Source organism: Pararge aegeria, chromosome 10 (genome assembly GCF_905163445.1).
Source record: "Pararge aegeria chromosome 10, ilParAegt1.1, whole genome shotgun sequence".
NCBI lineage: Eukaryota > Metazoa > Arthropoda > Insecta > Lepidoptera > Nymphalidae > Pararge > Pararge aegeria.
Window position 1 is genome coordinate 18929522 of NC_053189.1, and position 19642 is coordinate 18949163.

Sequence of the window (19642 nt, forward strand, 5' to 3'; positions counted from 1 at the left end):
CTCAAAACACTGCATCAATCTTGAGCATATACACGACGGAGATGAGACATGATATACTTTTTATCTCATGTAATAGAAAAGAACCCGCGAAACTTTCCCGCGGGTCTAGAAAAATGGTGCGTACTCCCTATGTAAGGTTACGGTTTTATAGTTAAATTAATCTCGACGAAATTCTGCATATAGAGAGGTAGGTAATTTTTTTATTCCAGGAAAAGTTGACATAAAGTAAGACAGACAGAGGCAGACGTAATAAAAAAACAAACAAATATAATAATGTTTACTAAAACATTTTAAAATATTAATGATTCTAAGTTTACTCATATTATCTTTAGACTTGGTCAGTTGGTAAATTAACTTGAATTTCTCGCTAAAAGAGTGGAGATACCGTGGAGAGTACACAAACTACTTTATCGTCATCAAAATCAGAGCTTGCTTGTTCACAAAAGCATGACAAACGCCGCTCGTATCGCGCGTATTACCCAATTACGCACACATCAACCTACGTACGTAATTAAAAAGCCTCGAGTGCCTTTCATGAAGTGTTAAAAACAACAGCATAATCAACTGATTGCAAGTTTAATAACTTGATGCGAAGTTTGCGTGCGAGCGAGACGCCGCATGGGCGGGGGCATCCCGCTCGCACGGAGAACCTCAAATCCGTGCAAATCGTGGACTGTAGGGCGGATGGAAGAGCGAATCACGGCGTAGACAGGACCTAGTTTATTTTTTAGTGAGTGATAGTCCTTAGTTATCTGGAAATGAAAAATAACTGTTTATTTAGGTTCTTCATGACAGCTCTTTTTCATGAGTGTATTTATCAAAACGACTAACCTGTTGACAAAACCACGCGACGTGCAACTTGACGTCAGTGTCGTCGTATGTCATCAATGTTTGAAGTCGAGTAATTTAGTTATATTATAGAGACATTTAATCTTAATGATGCAAGCAATTTACTACATTTATTTAGGCATGCCTTGTCGGGGCTTGTTGTAGTGTCTTACGTATTAACATAAAAGCAATTGATTGTTTAATAAATTGAGAGTCATAACTTCATAAGTCAGTAAAGATTTGCTGGACTGTTCTAAAGAGCAATGCTCAGTAAACATACCACAAAGTTAAATTTATATTATCTTAAATTAATAGAAAGTTAGAGTTTTAACCACATATTATTAATACAGTTTAATAAGAAAAAGTTAAGCATGTCTTTATTTTAAAATTACGGTGAAAATATTTCGACAGATTGAAGCATATTTATAGGGATGAAGTACAGTATAAGGCGTAAATCTAAGGCCTTAGCAAAATTATGTTTTTAAGATCCCACGCAATGCCATGTCTACTAGATAGCTGGGTCTTAGGTTGACGCTTAAAAGCGCGCGTCCGGGCCGCCTTGGCGCACTTAAAGCTACGCGCGCGAAGTCGCCACGTCCTCAGCACCTGCACGCGAGCACCTGCTTCTGGGCACCCGCACCTCTCCACCTGCACCTGGACCTCGGCGGGAACCCGTACGTAAGTACCCAATAGTGTTCGTAAAGCACATTAAACTATTTCCAGGATTTCCACACGGTTGAAAAACAAGTTTGAAAAGTGAAGAAACTTTTTCATGAAAAGTTTTAGGTAGTTTAACATGTCTTGAAAACTTTAATAATATTAATATACGCACGTTTACGCCAATTCACTTGATAGAAAAAAGTTTAATTTTACTCAAAAGTTCAATTGAAATCTTTATTGTAATGTTCCAGACCATCGAAAAAGAACAGTAAAATTTTTGTTTGTATTCAAAATAGTCGAATATAAATGAACAATTCTAGATCTATTAAAAGCATTTTATACATTAAAATGTCATTCAGTAAAATTTAAGATTTATTCCTTTATTTAAAATGCCCTTACAAATAGTTCAATCGGACAATTTTAAATGCACTTAGAGCTAGTTGAATCCGACGCGGAAACTTGAACCGAACGGGAATACTTAGGAATAGATTTATTTAACTATGATTATGTAAATCAACATTGGTACAAAACCTTTTAATTTGAACTCCTATAGTCGCGATTATATACTCGCGAGGTTGTAGTAACTGTACTGTTACAACTTATTTTCTCCGAATCTTCAGGACGGATAGTATAATCATAAGGACGTAATACAAAAAAAACACTATCATTGGTCTGTATTGCTTTTTTTTATAACGAAAATCATAACGAATATTTTCAATGCTAAGTATAGACGACTGAAAATAAAAACTTTAAATTTTATAAAATAAAAACTTTTAATACAATTGATGAATATCTTAAGCGGAGCCGGATGCTTTCAAGCAACATTGTTAGGTAGCTTTCATCTCTCACAAGATAGAAAAATGAATGATAAAATGTAAATTGTTGGAAAAGAGCAAGAGCTGAGGTTCTTTCCGGCTTCTTCTCGGTAGAATCTGCCTTTCGAACCGGTGGTAGAGTCACTACAAACATACCGACTTAAAGTTTCAAAGTGCTTATATTAGGCCTACTTGAAATAAATGAATTTTTAATTTATTGTTTTCTCCTCTTTAACAAAAGTTTGGGTGTTTCTAGTGTTCAAATAATAAAATGATTCTGTCAAAATTACGTTATGATTTTTGCTTTTTATGTTATATAGTGCCAGCATTTGTTTTATATTTAACTTACATTTTGGTGCAAATACCAAAAGCGTGCATTTAACTTTCCTTCAAAATAAATAAATATATAGTATTTGAAAAATGTTTATAAACGACGACGATGAGGGTGTTTTTAATTTTTGATTAAAACGGGCGGATATAAAATGTCAACGTTTAATAATTGTCATATTAGTATTCTTAACACATATATGAGAGTTTGAGGTTTCTGTTAAAAAAACAAAAAATATAAAAAAACAATGGGAGTAATATGTCTTTGCAATAATGAATATATCTACGAAATGTAAAGTGGCATATTACCAATTGTAAGCAGGTAATGTAAACATTAACGTGGATTCCAGCCAGTCACTCCAGATAAGTGGAATACCTGAACACTACGGAGAGATTCCTCGAATGCATAATACATGCCGCAAATCTAGTTACCACAGCATTTGAATGTTTATTAATAGTGAATGCGGATTATCGAAGAATTTTCTTACTTTTCTTTGTGCTTTTTTCGGTACCTACCTAGCCTAAACATGGTGATAATAAATATAAATGTACTATGACATTACACACATAGCTTGTGTTATGGGTACTAAGATGACTGATGAATATGTTTATGAATAATATACATGAATACTTAGAAAATACATATAAACACCCAGACACTGGAAAACATTCATGCTCATCACACAAATATTTTCCAGTTTTGGGAATCGAACCCATGGCCTTTGACTCAGAAAGCAGGGTCGCTGTCCATTGCGCCAATGATGACAGGTTACTAAGTTTAAAATAATGTAGGTATCGATTAGTTAACATTAAGAGGCGAAGATAGATAAATTTATACTTTATATAAAAATTTTCTATCAAGATTACAGTTTTATATTAAAATAATAAAAAAAAAACATTATACTGAACAATAGAGATAAAAAAATGCGAAAAGGAGAGAAAAGAGACAAAAAAAAAGAATGACAACTTATGTTATTTAGCAGATGATATTGTTACGATAAATGATGGCAAATAACAAATAACCCTGATGCACTGCACTTATAATAAGTAGTATGTAGTCCAAAATATTTAGAATTAACGGGTAAAAAAAAAAGAAAAAATAGTACCGACCTAAACAGTCTTCGAAAACCATGTCGGAGGAAAAACGGAAGGTATGGCGTCGCTGGACGGTTGGTCAGTACTTTCGTAGCGTCTTACTCGTCCAGTGGGACCAAATCCAGTTCGTTGGGAGGCATTTCTAATGTGTAATCTCTGAAGTCTTCGTGAGAAGGCGCAGAAAATGTGAGGAATTATAGCTCATACGGTAGACTCGCTACCCTATTCTTTATTAACTGTCAATCTGGAAATAATTGCTGGTCTTGGTTGGGAGTCGAATCTCGGACCTGATTACCCGTACTTAAACATGCTTTTTATTAGACCAAAAAGGCATGGTCAAATTGTATTTTGTTCTTTGGAATTTAAACTTATGGATACTCATTTGAATTACAAAATCCCGTAAGAATATTTTAATAGCAAATTATTAAGTTCGAACAAAAACCTTAAGTGGGCTCTTATCACTAGCAAATGCTCCTAATATCCTTTCTCCTCTGGTAAACCTGTAACCTTCTTCTTCTTCTGTTCCTGGGTCTGTGTCCGTACTTGGTTGGCTTAACCTGTAACCTGTTTTAGAACTGACGAAAAGCCGATATCCACACTGAGATCATCTTTAAACAGCTTTATCCTAAAAGCAATTACCTATAAATATTTAAACAACGTATATTAATCATCAAAAGCTTATCACTGACAGTCCACTGCTAGACCAAAGGCCTCTCCCAACGGGAGAGTTTGCACGTAATCACCACGCTCGGCAGACGGGTTAGTGATCGCAGTAGATGGTCGAAGTAGCACAGAGGACGCTGCTACCAGTTCCCCGCTATCGTCCCTTTATACGCCTCGTACAATACTACACCCGCGGGAAGAGTAGAGGCGGTAACAACTGTTACTTATGTCAACATACAACTATTTTTTTGTTTCAATTCGAAGCCAGGTCTTTAATTTTACTAATAAATGGACACTAACATATAAATCCACGATTATTTAATCATCCTTCGAGTTTTAGCTTCACGCGAGATTTATATCCGATTCATCGTCATACATCAGAATGGACGTTCACTGCCGGCAGGTCTTTCTAAGGGAGTTCCAAACCACTTGAGCCAAGGGGCCCCTGCAATATTTGAAGTGAAAACTTCTTTTAGCGCGGTACGCATGTTTTTAGATGAGAAGAATATCTGGACTCGCAACACAGTTACGAGATGCAGCTATTTGAAATTTTGAATAGAGAATTTGATTTTACTATGGCCAATCAACGCAATATTAGCACAACAAGATATAAAAGTACAATTGATGCGGTATTCACCGAGATATTTAAATAACTTCGAATCAAAATTGTTTATTTCCTATTTTAGTTGCGATGCACCTATAGTTTCTTGTTTAGATTGTAATCATTTTAATGATAATGATAATGATACCAAAGTTGTCAAGATTGTAACGATTATTCATAAAAGAATATTAAATATATTTTAAAATTTCAAATCTATACTTATAATAAAACTGTAACTGGAAGATTTCTGTACATTTAATATATTTTGAAAATTTCGACCGGGGGATGCTTTATAATCGATACTGAGTCCAAAACAGATTTTTATTTAATTTTTGTCTGTTTGTCTGTCTGTCTGTATATCCGGGCGTCACGCGAAAACTACTGAACGGATTTAAATAAAATTTGGTATAGTGGTAGCTCATATTTCGGGTTGACATATAGGATATCTTTTATGCCGATAAACAAAAAGTTTCCTCCGGGAAACGGGATGAAAATTTTTATCAATTTTACTTCATATGTCCGTTAAATTTGAACCGATTTTAATAATTATCGTTTTATTTTAAAGTGTATACTATAAAACATGTAGTGTCTAATTTTAATGAAGATCTGATAAATATTGTCAGAGATAAAGGACATAACTCTTCACAAATAATAGCAAGTAGCAAGGCATATGGGACAACGATCGATTATATGCGTAGGTACCATATTACTTAATATTATAATGCGAAAGTTTGTGAGGGTGGATGTATGGATTTATGTATGTTCGTATCAACTTAAATAATGAAAACTAACTAACTCAGTTTACAACGTTAAATAATAGTAGGCATATAGCTAGCCACGATGGTTATTAGAATCACATCTATTCTAGCTTCTCGATTGACTCATGCGCGTACGAAGTCGCGAGGGTCCACTAGTAATTAATAAAATACAATTTATAAATAAAATGCAATTCATAACCCGACAACCCTAGTACCGAGGCGACGTCCATCTTTTCTCCGAGCTATGTGCCCCGCCCATTGCCACTTCAGCTTCGCGACTCGTTGATCTCTGTCGGTTACTCTGGTTCTTCTACGGATCCTCATTCCTGATTTGATCACGTAGAGATACTCCGAGCATAGCTCTCTCCATCGCCCGCTGTGTGACCTTGAGCCTTCTTATGAGGCCCATAATAGTTGCTATACTGTTTATATTTCTTTCTTTTGCCATGCTCCTGTAATAAGAATTGGTTTATACTCATTATTTCGCGGCCTTTTACCGGCGCATCCATACTGTTGTGTCTCTCGTTGCAAACGTGAAACTTTGTCGGTTTCTGTTGGCCGTGCAGAGCACAAACGAGATTCAGAATCAATCGGAGCGAGCCCGGGGCGATCGGAAGCCGTCACTCACACTCCGCGGCAATGCGTTTAGCGCCTGAGGAGAAATGATGCCCGCCGGATCGAGTTGAAATACATTTACATCTGTATCTACAAACCTCGGTATATGTGGCCATTAACAATTTTTTATGGTAATTACTAACTGTTGCCGGCGTTCTACGTCCGCATTGATAGGGTATTTTGTAAATCCCGTGTAAACCGTTTGTTTGCCAGCACGGGTAGCATGGGTAGGAGACTGTTATCTTCGCGGGGAAAGGATAAAAACGTAACTTCTCCCACAGCTTTAAACCGGATCACAGCAATGCTGCTTTGCTGCGGCAGAAATAAGCGTGGCGGTAGTTCTTTCCCAGAAGAGCTGTCACAAAAGCTCTACTGCAATACAAGCTGGTGTCATACAAATAAATTCAAGCACCTTTAATAATTATGAGACACCTATGAACTGGCTATCCTGAAAGAAATAACAGTTGAAATCTTGTTCCCTTTTGAAACGCTTCATTTGGAATGCGAGTACGGAGTACTTTGACACTCGTATAACAGTGCAGTATTTCAAACTTTAGTTCTTTGAATCCTCAGACGATTTCAATGGCGCAGTGAGAGCTTTGATTTCGGTGGGAGGTCCCGGGTTCGATTCCCGGTGAAATATAATTTCTGAATTTTCTCTGGTCTGGTCCGGTGGGGCTGCTGACAAAGACGTGCTGCTGAACAACTAACCGTTCCTCATTCCTTAATCGTACTGGAACAGTAAATCTGTAACTAATAATGGAACGTTATCGCGTAGGAACCGATTGGTTCCTACGCGATGACGTTCCATGTATGGGTGTAACATAACTGCCATACCCCTATTAGGTCAGCCCACTAACATCTTAGTCTATTAGTCTTTATAAACAAAAAGTGGACATAAACAGTCGACTTACAAGAAATGGTCATAAATTAGTGTCATCTGCATATCGTCTGCGTAAGGTACAGGGATCATTTGTGGGATTGAGTATACGCTTTTATAATATGATTCCTAAGGTGATTTTGGACCTGCCAATGCACAAGTTTAAAGAATTTGTTAAAACACATTTATTACAGCGAGGTTACTATACAATTGATGAATTTTTTAATGACAAGGTTGCTTGGAAGCATCCGGCTCCGCTTTCAGCTCTCACAAGATAGAAAAATGAATGTTACAATACTAAATGTAAATTGTTGATGTTGGAAAAGAGCAACTGCTGAGTTTCTTGCCGGCTTCTTCTCGGTAGAATCTGCCTTCCGAACCGGTGGTAGAATCACTACAAACAGACAGACTTGACGTTTCAAAAGTGCTTATATTAGGCCTACTTGAAATAAATGAATTTTGAATTTTGAATTTGAATTTGAATTTGAATCTGTGATGATGCATCACTTATATTCAGTCAAGGGCTAACTTACAGTATAATAAAGAAAATAAAACACATTTTCATAATAATATAAGGTCAGTGGATAAAAGCTATCCTGATTTTTTATTTTCATAGAACAATATGAAATCACTATCTCGGTAGCCCACACTCACTTGGCATGCGTGTTACACGTACTAGGGACCCGGATACGATAAGCAAAGTACGCTATGTTCTGTAACTAGGTAACTTAACAAATTACTAGCAACTGTGAACTGATTAGTTCAGTGTGAACACATAAGTTTCCCAGTTAGTTTAATTGAATCATATAACAATTAAAGCTAAATTTGGTAATGACATGAAGTTGTTTGATACTTTTGCTTTTAGAGGATTTTTTGTAATATTATGGATTCATTATTTATACGGGTACTTAAAAAGCTAGTGTTTTTGAGTTGTATTTTCTTTGGACGCGCTTTGGTATCTCTGGAGTTTCTAATCTTTTTTGTATTTGTATTTGATAGACCAATTCTTTCAAAAAGGTAGGTATATAAAGCTATATTACTTTTAAAATTAAATATAAGTAATTTTACCATTAAGGTGATTAAATAGAGGATGAAAGTTTATTAAGCGCTAAAGTCAAGAAAAATCACACCGATTTTTAAAAATTCACTCTTTATTGCAATTGATTGCCCATTTTTATAGCAAGGCAAACAAAGTTATAGCGCAAGCAAGCGACGCGACGCGGTGGGTCGTGGTATATCGCTTAGAAAAGCGTATAAAAGTTTGTGTGGTAAACTTATTTATTTATTTATCAAAAGCTTTACGCGGTTTAAGTTGCGGGACAGTGCTAGTATTAATAAAAGGGACATTCTTATATTTCTTTTTTGTATTATATGCCATGTTATGATGTCATATTACTTGTTTTAAAGGAAAATATAATTATTCTTCATTCCGTAACGTGTGGGAATTTTGAAAAATCCAGCCATTGAATAAGTCTAATGAAGAAAAATTAAACGAATGTTTTCATTATCAAGTGGCATTCCGAAACTTACATTCTCTTAATTTCATTTAGGTAACTTCTAGGCTACTTATATTGCCTATTGAAGTAAAACTTCTTAAACAAATAAAAAAACATCAATAAATAACAATAAAAGTTTTACTTTAATCGCGCATAAAGGTTAGACGCACCCCTTTTTTATTTATGTACAAATAATACGTACAAGTGCATTACTAACACAAAACTGATTAGTACACTACTGCAGTAGCGCACATATATATATATATATATATATACGCACTAAATCAACTGTCTCATTTATTTCCATTAGGGTTCCAACTTTTGATATAAAAGTAAAAGTTTTAACATTCTATCATCATGGCTTTAGGGATATGGTATAACGTGTGTCGGTTTGTCCGATGTTTGGTGTTCAAAGGCTGTAAGTTGTTTATTAATTTATGAAATAAATTTTATATTTAAAGCTGTATCTGGATAGCTAACAATGTTCTTTGATAGTAAAAGTTCTTTCATAATGTTATATAAAAATCAATAAAAGTTGCATATATCGTTAATGAAAATATAATAGCTTTATAGGTGTGATCTAAATGTTATTAATTAAAACCTTACATTGTGCTAATTTCACAAAAAAACTTATTCATAACAAGCTTTGAATAGAAACTTTTGTCACTTTCTCGAGATCTTGTCACGACAAACGCTATAAAGGCCTCTCCCAGGGATTTGTCGATAAACACCATGCTGGGCAGACGAGTTGGGGATAGCATTAGATGGTAGCACTACCACGGAGAACACTGCTACCCGTTTCCCTTTCATAAAAATATTCATCAGCTATCTCAGTACCCATAACACAAGCTACGCTTACTTTGGGGCTAGATGGTGATGTGTGTATTGTCAGAGACAGACAACTGTATTCTGATCTGCCGTCACCTCACGGCCAATCTCCGATTAGTGTAAATATATTTGTGGTTCACGGCACTTTCAAACGCACCTGATCCCATAAAAATACAGAAAAATGTTTATTCATGTGTGGAAAACTATAAAACTTACAATTTTAGAATCACTTGAATGATTTTAGTGTCGGTTTATTATGTGTAAGAGCTCTGTGTGCTAACGGTGATCGTAAATATTGTGAAATAGATAAGTGTTTTTTTTAAACACTTTAGGACTATTAAGACTTATTTCATTGGAGAATTAACAAGAAAACCTTTCTATTTTCCTCCCACAGTCCATTATATTACTTTAATTCACCGCGAACATGTCAAAACATTGGTTATGTTAACAAATTGTAGGTTCGTTATGACGGGATAACAATTCCAAAGTTACCGACATAGCTCAACGAGTCGCGAAGCTTAAGTGGCAATGGGCCGGGCACATAGTTCGGAGAAAGGATGGACGTTGGGGTCCCAAGGTGCTGGAATGGCAGCCCCGTACTGGTAAGCGCAGCGTTGGTCGACCCCCAACGAGGTGGACAGACGACATTAAGCGCGTCGCAGGTAGCCGTTGGATCCAAGCGGCTCAGAATCGTGGAACTTGGAACTCCCTACAAAAGACCTATGTCCAGCAGTGGACGTCTATCGGTTGATGTGATGATGATGATGATGAACAATTTCAAGAAGGGGATAGAAGATCTACTTCTGAAGATTAATAGTTCTCATGCCAGCAAGGAACATGGTCACTTTTTTAATGTATGAGCCCCAAATGGGTTAGAAACTTAATTTCATAATTTTTATTAGTGTTTTTACCTACACTTGAAGGAATTGAACCTTCGACTATCTGGCTATCTGGCGGTTAGTAGGTACGTATATAACGGTGATAGCCTTCCTTCCGGGGAGACCGAGTTCGATCCCCGGCACGTACGTCTAATTTTCGAGTTTAGTGCGTTTTGGACACTGTCTAACTTGCTTTAACGTGAAGGGAAGCTACGTGAGGAAACCGATATGAATGAGTTTTCAAAGGCGTGCGAAGATCGCCTATTCGCACTTGGCTAGCGTACCGGACTCGGAAAAATATTCTTTAGATATTCACTATGCCCATGGCCCGAATTCTCTAAAATCTGTCAGAAAAGACCCGTGTCCAGTGGGCCATTATTAGGTTGACAATGCGGATCACCGCTAATGACGGAAACTTTTTACGAATGGACCACGTTTTCATAATTATGTTTTTTCTAAATATTTATTTTTTAAGTCAGTCGATTGGCGTAGTGGGCTCACTGTACTCCGAGTCCAAGGTTGTGTGTGCAAGTGTTTGCGTGACGAACATGAATGTTTCTGGGTGTTTATCTGTATATGATAAGTATTTATACATATTGTATTCATAAATATATTCATCAGCTATCTCAGTACGCATATCACAAGCTATGCTTACTTTGGGGCTAGATGGCGATGTGTGTATTATCGTAGTATATTTATTTAGTTATCATTTGATTAAGTTATGTTGAAGTACATTTAGATTAACATGAATCAAAAATAAGTCTTGAAAAACGCATTACACCTTCAGATGAAGATGGTTATCTTCCGCTCCTCTTGGGTAACATAAAAAAGGTCATCTCATTACAATTGTTAAGTTTATTGCTGAATAAAAGCATTTAGCGAGTACCAAATTCACATGTTTGTTAACGTTACTTTTATTCCACAAATAATTTACCAGTCACTGGAACCTGTGTGTGATAATAAAGTAATCTTGGTTACAATACGATTGATGAATCTTAACGCCAAGGCTGCTTGGAAGCAGACTTGCTCTCAGAAGATATATAATTTATTACATATATATATTTTTTCATTATAAACTGGAAAAAGAGCAATCTTCTGAGTTCCTTGAAGGCTCTTCTCGGTGGAATCTGCCTTTCGAACCCGTGGTAGTCACTATCCTATGAAATCCATAGACATAATCGGTGTCTATGTGGCATCTAATCATAACGCTAAATCACATGGCGGCACGTGTTTGTCTGTATGGTGGTAACTTGCAACAGCTGAAGTCTCCGACCAAGCCAAAGTAAAAAGATAAATCAGAAACTCTAAATTCCATAATTCCCTGTCAAGGATGGAACTCGAGACGTCCTACTTTTGAGCGCCTACCACTACCACTGCGCCAGGGAGGTCTGCAAAATAAATTATTTACGTAACTTTTATTTAGTTAAAGTTATTGTGGTCTCAAAACACAAAATAATCGTTTACATGATGATAATTATCTGTTAGCTTAGGACTGTGGTCAGGCTGGCGGCTTATTTGCACAGGGGATTATCATAAACATTACTTATTTTAGTTACTAATGTTACTCTAATTAGAATCACATAGGTAGAGCAGTAAAGCTGAATTAATTTTATTGAAAACGTAATCATTTTATACATGCTTTTGCTCGCAACTTTGTCCGCGCCAATTTTTTTTAATCGATATTCAATTTAAAAGTATGCCTACAATAACGAGTTACATATTTGTTTCATTTACCATTGAAAACCCTATGTATGGAGTGAAGTCATGGAGTCTAAATGCAAAATCTTGAGAGACCTCTTGAGCCTGGCTGTTCACAGCGGTAATGCAGCCAGATTTCTTGGAACTCAGTTCAGTTATAAGTTTAATCGTAACATTATTAATAATAATAAAAAAATCCTAACCTATAATAATTGCTCCACATATTATGCTCCGAAACTACACCGGAATCACCTATGGCTAACATCACCCTCTGGCTCCAAATGCGTTAGAATATCCTTTCGGAATGGCATTCTGGTGCCGGTTGTTATAATTTACTGAGATAATTTATTTCTAGAATGATATTCTTTTGGTGTGCAAAAGTCAAAATTATCTGCCATTGTAGTAACCCAACTTGCCTTAACAGTTAATGATGTGGCGGTGAAGCTAACATACTTGCGACAGTGTGCGATTGAGCTTATAATGGACGACGTTTTAAGTATTACCTTTGATGTTTAGGATCAACGGCAAGTATTGTAATTTGCGCGAGTAACAATTAACATAAAATACTTACAATGACGGTTTTCTTTTCAGACGTTCGACGAAGCCCGCCCAATCAAAGGTCACTAAACAAAGCGCGTTTTTAAATATTTTCGAATTATATACGTCTCAATATTTGCGTTATTACCATAGCTTAGTGGTTCGGTATGTTAGATCTTGGCACGTGAGGTCAAACCCTGTCGAGGCATCTTCCAATGTTACAGTTTAATGTTTATAACTATAGCTTGATATATGTAGAATGTAAGGTCCAATACGGGAGTGAGTCGAAAAGCGCAAAGATACCTTCTGGTGTCTGGTTTTGAAAATGTTACGATGAATATGGGAAATGAAAAAAAATTAGTTAAGCCTATAGTGATAGAAGTCCTAATTACTGTTTTTCCCCAGATATTTAGCTACAACTTGGACTTTGAATAGTAAGGGTCCTACCTCAATAACTTACTCTATGCGTTGTCGACACTATGTCGACATTTATCACGATATCAAAGGCGTCGTACTACCGTATCTGCCGTATTGTACACCTAAATATACTTTTTTAGTAAAACAAGTGTTTTTGCAGACACCATGGCGCACGGCATCTTGGCCGCATCCGTTATCGCAGTTCTGATCATCTCCGTGGGAGTCAGCGCCAAGCGTAAGTCACCATCCTACTATCATCCTATATCTATCTATTTTTATCTGGTTCTTACAAAGCTTATCGCAGAACGACGATGTCTTTAGCACAGTGGTGAAGGCTGTTTTCTAATATGTGGGAGATTCGAAACCCCGCATGGGGCAATTTGAGGATTTGTAATTACTGAACTTTCTCTGGTCTGGTCTGGATGCTTAGGTCGTGGATCGTTACCATCTTCCCGACAAAATCCCGAAGAAATTAAATCCGACATGTCAGTAACTTATCTGACAGTTGCTAATCAAGGTGGCGATCTGTTTTCTGCAAAATTGCGAGGAGAACAGAACTTTTGCTGTAGTTTTGAATTGGGAAAGCTTCGGCTTTCAGTGAACGATTTATCGTTCGAGTACGATCCCTTGTAGAAACCGATTGGGGAAATGTGTTTAACACAACTGACATGCCCTTAACAGGTTGGTCCTCTACCATCTTTGATGCAAACATCAGGCAAGATTGCTGTCTAGGGCTAACTTGTAGGCATAAAAAAAATGGTTAGCCACCGGTGGTACTTTACTGAAGGGGCCTGATCCGTCTGTGTCTCCACCGTACTCGGTGTACTCGCTTGTACTTGTAAGTAGATCAGTTCTTCTCCAATAGAAACGCTCCTTTTAAGCACTTTGTTTGAAAAAGGTAAACTACTTAAGGCTGTTTGCACACTGTGTATTCTAACCTTTTAGTTATTAATGCGAAGTCAAACTCGGACCAGAGAGCGCTGCGGCATCAGCTGCGAACTTGTAGGAGCGGTGTACTTACCGACTAGTTTTGTTTCACTTTGTTTTCACTTGCGGTCACTTCTGCACTTTATGTGAATTACCGATTAATGCCTACTTGTTAACCTGACTGCCATATTTGTTTTATATCGTCAACTACCAGTGTAGGTCTTAATTTCCAAAATGTCGCATACATTCCCATCATTCCAAAGTACAACAAACTTCATTCGCTTCGGATTTTTTGTATAAATTTACATATTTTCTGAATAACAAAGGAGATCTGTGTACCTACTGTTAACTTAATAACTAACTTATTTTGTTTAAATTGGTCACAAGCATGAGTGCTTACGACCAGTTTAAATAAAATAATTTATGTATGAGAACATTCCAAGAATTATTTAGTCCTTATAAAACTTTTCATCGCTTACATTTTTATTACCATCACTTATTGTTAATTTTACCCACAGAATTAAAAACATACAGAAACCGTGTAAACGCCTGATAATGAGACATCATTATTAGACTGGTTAAACCCTCTACCTTAGTGGTGTTTTTCGAACAGACGGTGGGTCAGTTAATTCCATTTAGCCGTTGACAGTACATTACATTTTACCTCTAACATTCGAATCGTTTACCATAAAATGGGGGAAATGGGAAAGTTTGTGAGCTAGCCATATTCTCGGATTTCACTCTTTTTGGATACAATTTAGGGTTGTGTGTTCTTAATTCTGTTTCTTTACCGCCTTGTCTCTTAGATATTGTTTGCTCAGGCAAACATCGGGCATCGCAATAAAGGTCACCTCAAAATAATTACTCACTATATCACTAAAGAATTATTATTTTTTAATTTCGTTTAAATAATTATAATTGGCCGGTAAATCTCACAAATCAATTTACAAGAAATATAACGACAGAAGTGTGAGCCAGTGCTTTTAAGAATTCGTAACAATGTGTTTATTTTTAGATATTCATTTGGAAATTATAAATGCTATTTTTACAAATCATTCTGCCGATTGCCCTAAATCAACCTTTTCGCGGATCCATCGATTTATTAGGATTCGTAACAATTGGAATCTCACGTATTCTATGATTTGCGTTCCCATTATATTAAGCGCGCAGGTAAAACGTTTCAGCGGAAACCCACAATACATTACCGCGCACACCACTGCGGGTCGGGGAGGGGGTGATCTTTCATTCGGCACTCTCAGAGTTTAGATAAGTAATTTTCATTGGAGTGAAAAAGGTCTAATCAAGCCAAATGTGTAACATGCGTGGTTCATATTTGTTCGGTTTACCTAAAGGCGCTACATCGCTGCCGGATTTTTAATAATCTAAATAATAAGGTACGCAGACGTATCAGTTATTATACATCAACGGTTTAGAAGAGTTTACACCGTCTCTCCCAATGGGTTTCCCACTGCTAGGCCCTATGAAGATCGCTACAAGATACACCTGGTATCCATAAAACGGCAATTACATCGGCAACCACGCCCTTCAGAACGGAACACGGCATTGCAACAACGTTGATTAGAAGCAGAAATAAGCACAGTTGTAGTCCTTTCCGGGACAGGCTCTGTCAGAAAGATCTACTACTATTCGTTAGACCAAATTTGCTACCAACTTTTATTTCAGTTTGTAACTGGTATTCCAAATTGAACCTTCTTATTCTTTTTTTGTATTTGCATTTTTTTTTGTATTCTGTGTTGTGTACAATAAAAGTATATTTATTAGTTTAGTGGTGCTACTCGTTAAGCTTACTGTAGCTTTGGGCATTACCGTCTGCATCGCCATGTGATCAACCTTGAGCTTTCTCGTAAGTGACCACAATTTAGAGAATCCTTACTAATATTATGAATGCAAAAAAGTGTTTGTTTGTCCTTCCTTCACGCCCTAACTAAGCAACCAATCAACCTGATTATTGGCATAGAGTTAGTTGAAAGGACGGACGGACATAGGTCACTTTTTATCTGAGGAAGAAAACGTTTCAACAACTCACGATATTTCCTTTCACCGTTCTAGCAAGATAAATTCACTTGCTTGATTACGGAACTTTAATTGCATAAAACGCGCATTACTTAAAAGAGTGACAGGTGCGTGCTGGGATTCACAACTCAACAACAACTCGCCCACCCGAAAGTGAAGTTTAAGTGCTGTCCACTAGGCTATCACCACTTCTATCACTTAAGTAATCACAAGTTATTTAAAAAAAAGTAGGTATATGTCACTGGGACACCTTCTAAGCTCTGTGTTACATCAAAGCAGTAGAACTTTCTATTAAATGCTACGGGCTTACACGTTGTCATGTGCTCACTGTGGGAAGACTGTAGATTGCCAGGCTAGTATAAAATCCAATAATTAAACCGGGAATTGGGAATTGGAAGCGAAATAAATAAGATTTTTTAAAGACTAATAAGATTAAATGCCTCTCCTAAGAAACTCTGTGCTCTGCGCAAACAATTATTTCTAGCAATCCCAAGTAAAAAAAACACTTCTTCTAACACTTCTTTACATTCAAACACAGATAACCTTATGTTATACACATTTATAATTGATATGTCTAACTTCTTAATAAGGGAAAAAAATATTTGAAACCATTGTTTAGTCCATTTCTAAGGAAAGTTTATAAACACCTAAGATCAAAAGATGGCGTTTATGGATAAATAACCTGAAACATGACGTACTCGATAGTCGGCATCTGTCGCGAACAGACCAACGTGTGTTATCTTCATCTTTAAATCGTTTGTTTCGTCACTCCTCACGAATACTTTTTGTATTCTACCTACATGTTCTTCACATTACTTAAAGTACACTTGAATCTTTGCTCCATTTTGCATCGTATGCTCTAATGTCAGGCCCTTGAAACCAACTATGCAAAGAATAGATAGATATTTAGAGAGAGATAGCAGTGTCAGGTGCACGCAAACATTGTTATGTTATTTTTATGAATTAAAACGTCAAGTGTATTTAAGACACCAAAACACCAAACCCCACATCTAAATTTGCTTGTCGCGAGTTATATATACAACGTTTTAATTTATCTGTAATTTTATAATTTTTCCTATGTATTTTTTCTCATAGAATCATCATCATCATATTGTTATAAAGATATACATATGTGTGCGGGCTGCGACTCGCGACGCCCGCCTACCTTTATAATATACTAATCAGTGTGCTAATGGCTGGCTTGTTTCACTGACGTACACGTACGCCCTCCCTTGCTAGATAGAAACACAACACATATCAACCCATTACCGGCCCACTCCCTTACTGCCCTTACAGGGCACGGCTCTCTCCCCACAAAGGGCTGTAGTCCGTCACGCTGGCCTAGTGCTGATTGGTGGACTTCACACGCTTTTGAGATCGTTATGGAGAACTCTCAGGCATGCAGAATTCCTCACGATGTTTTTCTGGGGGCATGCTGGGCTTCGAATTCGGCCCTAAGAGAATTCGGCCGAAAGAGAAGCCGAAATTCTAGCCACTGGTATATCACCGCTCCATAGAATCATAAATATCATTATTTATAACCACGTCTAATTTAAATTGGATATACTTAATAATTACCTTTACATATGGTTGTAAATGACGGGCAAAGTCACACAACACGGGTTCAGTTTTATTTCGGTAGTGGCACATTATTCATATGATTTATATTTAATCAGGTTTCCATTTCAAAACAAACCAAGATTAAAAGTTAGGCCGGTACTTAATCTGTAACAATTGAGACAAATAGTTATGACGTAGCCTATTATAGTAAGATGCAAGCTGCTCATAAAATAACGTATGCCATTAATTTACTCAAACGATGTTGTTTGTGCATCACATACGTTACAGCAAGCCCGGGTTATGGAAGATAATCATAAATGGAAAGCCAATTTGCTTAACTAACTTGTTCCGTATAGCCTAAAGCATTTCGTGCACAATCTTGACCTTGTAAGTTATTCGTGCTATCAGGTTTATGCGCTGCATAGTGAGTACAGTTAGATAGTACCTGTGGCTCTACATCATGCAACGTGTCTCGTGGCGAGCGTCTCTGGACAACGTGATTAAACGGCCGCAAGTCATAAGAGCGAAGCCATGGAATATACAATGAACTATGATGGCCTACTGCCATTTAGGCAGAGTAGTTACAAACATACTTACTTGATGTTTAAATTTTAGTGGTTTAGAATTCGGGTTAAATTTGGGGGGGGGGGGCGAGTTCAAATCCCAGCACACACGTATTCTAAGTTATGTGCGTTTTTATACAATTAAATTGCCAACAAGTTCCTCGCGTTTATTGTAGATGGTTTGGAAATCCCTTTATTATCTAGGGATAAAATAGTTACATTCAGGTTGCATTCAGGAGACAAACCAATTCTTTTAATTTAGCTGACAAACCATAGATTAGGCAGCTATTTTTTTTATCCTGTGGGAAACTTTTACCAGCAACTTTTCCGGAAAAAATATTATTCTATACCCATCTTTGGTTCAATGGTCAGCCAATCTTAAGTAGCAAATAAACAAACAAACAGCCACACTTTCGCATTTATATTATTAGTATAAATATATTAAGGTATAAAAGACACATATATATATCTACTATTCTGTTTCTCCTATGTATGTATTTACTTCGTAGTAAATGTGTGTGTGCATTAAAGCTTTCAAACAAACAAACAAAGACAGCTTAGGTTTAAATAATATTTTATTACAATTACTTTTATTGCTTAACCTAACTTTTGGAAGCCAGTCTGGTAATGTAGTCTGGAGATTTAGTTAATGTTGGTTTGTGTTTCAAACTAACAATAGACTGTCCTCTTGTAACTCGTACCTCCCACGTAAGGGAAGATTATATCATAGGGTTCGTTAGAGCTAATCCAGTGCCGCAACTTCGCAATGCTTACTATATGCTGTAGTTGCCTTTACAAATCACTCCTCGCATTCGATCTCTCTCGCGTTATCCAGCTTTTCAGCCAAACGAGATTAACGTTTTTGTGGTGAGAAAAAATGGATACTAGTATAAACAACTCTTTGTGGATGCAATCTCAAAATAGACAAACACCAAAAGCTTCACGAGTTTGGAATTTTAAATTTAATTGGTTGAGCTTCGTTAGAGGTTTCGCATGTTTTTTTTACATTACAATAAAATTACATTGCGTTTGTCTTGAGCTCCGGTGTCGGCTGCCAGCAGGGTGATTCAATTGGTCTCGCTATTTTATGTATCCTATTATTTCAACTTTAAATTCAAAATTTCATATCTGGAATTTAGATGAAAATGAACACAGTTTTTGATGATGTTAAGAGTATCATATCAAAATTTGATCTACTACTAGTTTCTGCCCGCGACTGCGTGAACTTCGGAATTGGGTATAAAGCTTCGCTCATTAAAAAAATATGATCCTACCGCGGGAACTTTTTAAGAGATCGGTATAGAAAGTACAGGTTACTTGCATACCAAATTTTAAAGATGCCTCCTGCGGCTTAGCTCGTAAACAATTTTAAATTTTCCCTCCGGAACTACTTAAGGAATCGGTATAAAATGTAGCCTATGTTCTTTTCCATGTCAAATTTCAACCAAATCCTTTCAGCCGT

At 36.7% G+C, this 19642-nt stretch overlaps 1 protein-coding gene across 1 annotated transcript in view; it reads left to right on the forward strand.

The window, feature by feature from the left end:
- Window positions 1-1422: 1422 nt before the first annotated feature.
- LOC120626985 (neuropeptide CCHamide-2) overlaps window positions 1423-19642 on the forward strand; it is a 29031-nt gene continuing 10811 nt past the window's right edge. Inside the window, exons 1-2 of the mRNA XM_039894821.1 lie at window positions 1423-1506; window positions 13257-13331. Coding sequence (XP_039750755.1) covers window positions 13262-13331 — 70 coding nt within the window. The 5' untranslated portion in view covers window positions 1423-1506; window positions 13257-13261. The remainder of the gene's footprint in view (window positions 1507-13256; window positions 13332-19642) is intronic.